The sequence below is a fragment of the Glandiceps talaboti genome, chromosome 9 (assembly GCF_964340395.1).
Source record: "Glandiceps talaboti chromosome 9, keGlaTala1.1, whole genome shotgun sequence".
Classification (NCBI taxonomy): domain Eukaryota; kingdom Metazoa; phylum Hemichordata; class Enteropneusta; family Spengelidae; genus Glandiceps; species Glandiceps talaboti.
The window spans coordinates 24,208,875-24,211,374 of NC_135557.1; the positions used below are offsets into that span (position 1 = coordinate 24,208,875).

Here is a 2,500-nt window from a genome sequence, read left to right on the forward strand (position 1 = left end):
AGCGACATTGAGAGAATGACTTTACAGGTGTTCACAATGTGTTTTGTCATTCGTTCGTAGACACCAACAGAGTTTGAAGATGCCTATCACCAGTACCTGAATGGGTCTAGCCCAGCAGCTCAAGTATACGCACCGTATGGGTATGACGCACTGTGGGCCATAGCCGTTGCTTTACACGATCTCTCTCAGAAACTACAAGATGATGGATCGACATTTGGTTTAGAGGATTTTGACTATGAAAACACGTATGGGATGCGAGAAATGATTATGGCGTCACTTAATGCAACCAATTTTGTCGGAGTTTCCGTGAGTTCATAATATTTTAATGTAAATCGTTAGATGGTCTGCGCTAATTTATAATGGTATCCACTTCCAATAAAATACAAGCATTTAGAAAACACAATCAAAAATGGAACATAACAATTCAATAATTAAACAATAAATTGCAACAGCGATGTGAGAAATAGCAATTTTTATGTCACGGATAAAGACTAATCTCTCTTATAAATAAATATTTTTTTAGTTTTGAACCATGCATCACTTAAATAATGTAATCGGCATGGAAGAACGTTTGAATTCAATTCTATAACTTAGTAACCCTGTGAACCAGACAAAATTTGTTCAACTGATCTAACATTTAGCATACATTATGTCTTCATCAACATTGACACGAACCCTATATCGAATTGCTAGTTGATTGATTAGTATTGACTGTCTGTCGATGTGGTATTTATTTCTATTAGCACGTCTCAAAGCAATAACCACGTCGTGTTCATTGTTGTAGACGTTCCATGTGTTAGATGAGCAATTCATTCCATAGAGGAAAGAGAATTGAAAAGAAGGTAAATTTGAACAGGAAATATATGCCACTATTGACTATCTATCGGCAAATAGTCAAACGAAGTTTCAATCATTTAATCTCGGGATATAAAAGATGTAATTTATAAGGTTTGACAGCTGTATCACTTTTTAAAAACTTGTTGAATGAAACTTCGATTTGTTAATAACATAATTTTAGTCAAAGGGCAATTGGTATTATTGGTTAGGTCTCTTCAAAAAGTAATCTTTGGTTTCTTTCGTATTTGTATTTATGGTTGATACGTAAATTTGGACCAGAAAGAATGTTTTAGACGTCATTGTTATTGTGATAACTATTACTAAACTGTAAACCTCACTCTGTCCTCCCAGGGTCCAGTCTCTTTCAATAAAAATGGCGATCGGTCGTTATAGACGTCATTTTGATATTGTGATATCTATTACTAAACTTTAAACCTCACTCTGTCCCCCCCTCCCAGGGTCCAGTCTCTTTCAATAAAAATGGCGATCGGTTTGGCATTACGAAAATTGAGCAACTGAGAGGTAAGAAGTAACATTTTATATCTGTACGATATTTTCAAGATTACATTTATTCTTGACATGTATAATTATGTCTTCAACTTCATTTTGTCAAATCAGAACTACATAATTATTCGCCAACTCAACAAATTTACTCCTGAGTATTGAGTTTATGGCAATGCTGTGAAATAGCAAATGGTTGACAACAATGTCGTCATAACATGCAATAGGGAACTTGCAAACCCGCCATATTGAATATTGCATCATGGGAAATGTGATAATAAATACTAGTATTGTAAACAATGTTGATACATTGTTTGTAACCACAAATAATCAATTCATAGTTACCCTGACCATTGTGGGAGATTAGGTATTACGATAACCACATATAATCCCATAGTCCTTTGCGTCTGAGCATGCTCAGTCTGGATTGCTAGTTCCTTATTTGTTTTCGATGCTATCATGCATGTAAATCCAAATATCATGCAAAGCCCGTACTATTGTAGACTTGTAGCAACATTATGGTCGATCTAGATCACTCTGACCCAGATTTAGTGTCTATTCTATATCACTATTTGGAGAGGAAATTAATTAATTTAGTTCCAATTAAATAGCTCACGGGGTTTTGATTTACTGAAGAATAATCGTATCACTTTGCTTCTTCTGAGATTAAGTTATGACAAATGAACGATTTGGGGATGGTGACACAAATGTTGATTGTCTGTAGACAATTACTTAAAAAAACATTAACTCACCACAAAGGAAATGCAATGTAAATTGCATGTAATAGCGGAATTATGGAATTCAGGCACGAACATTTCAAACAGCGTTTCTCTGTAACGTTTAAACGAAAGAGCACTGATTTGTAAATGTATAAAAATGGGTGTAAGACACGAGTAGTTTCAATAATATGGGCTTAAAGGGGATAATAACTTGTCAATTCATGTTGTTTCATAAAAACTTGAATGTTAAATAAAATAAATATGTTTTGGTTTCATTACTTTCGCTTATCAGAGTTATTATCGATTTGAACGTCTAGGCGGAAGTGCGACTAGCAAGCAACTTCCGTTAAACGTATTGTCGACAGATTCTATTCTAATTTAGGTTGTTAACGTTGTCAATATCAAATAGCATATACATATGTATGACGTTTGTAAAGTTGTCG

General features: G+C 34.4%; 1 protein-coding gene across 1 annotated transcript in view; it reads left to right on the forward strand.

Moving 5' to 3' along the window:
* The window catches only part of LOC144440011 (gamma-aminobutyric acid type B receptor subunit 2-like), a 17,998-nt gene that overhangs the window by 7,882 nt on the left and 7,616 nt on the right, over window positions 1–2,500 (forward strand). The window contains exons 7-8 of the mRNA XM_078129240.1: window positions 61–306; window positions 1,296–1,359. Of these exons, the coding sequence (XP_077985366.1) occupies window positions 61–306; window positions 1,296–1,359 (310 nt within the window). The remainder of the gene's footprint in view (window positions 1–60; window positions 307–1,295; window positions 1,360–2,500) is intronic.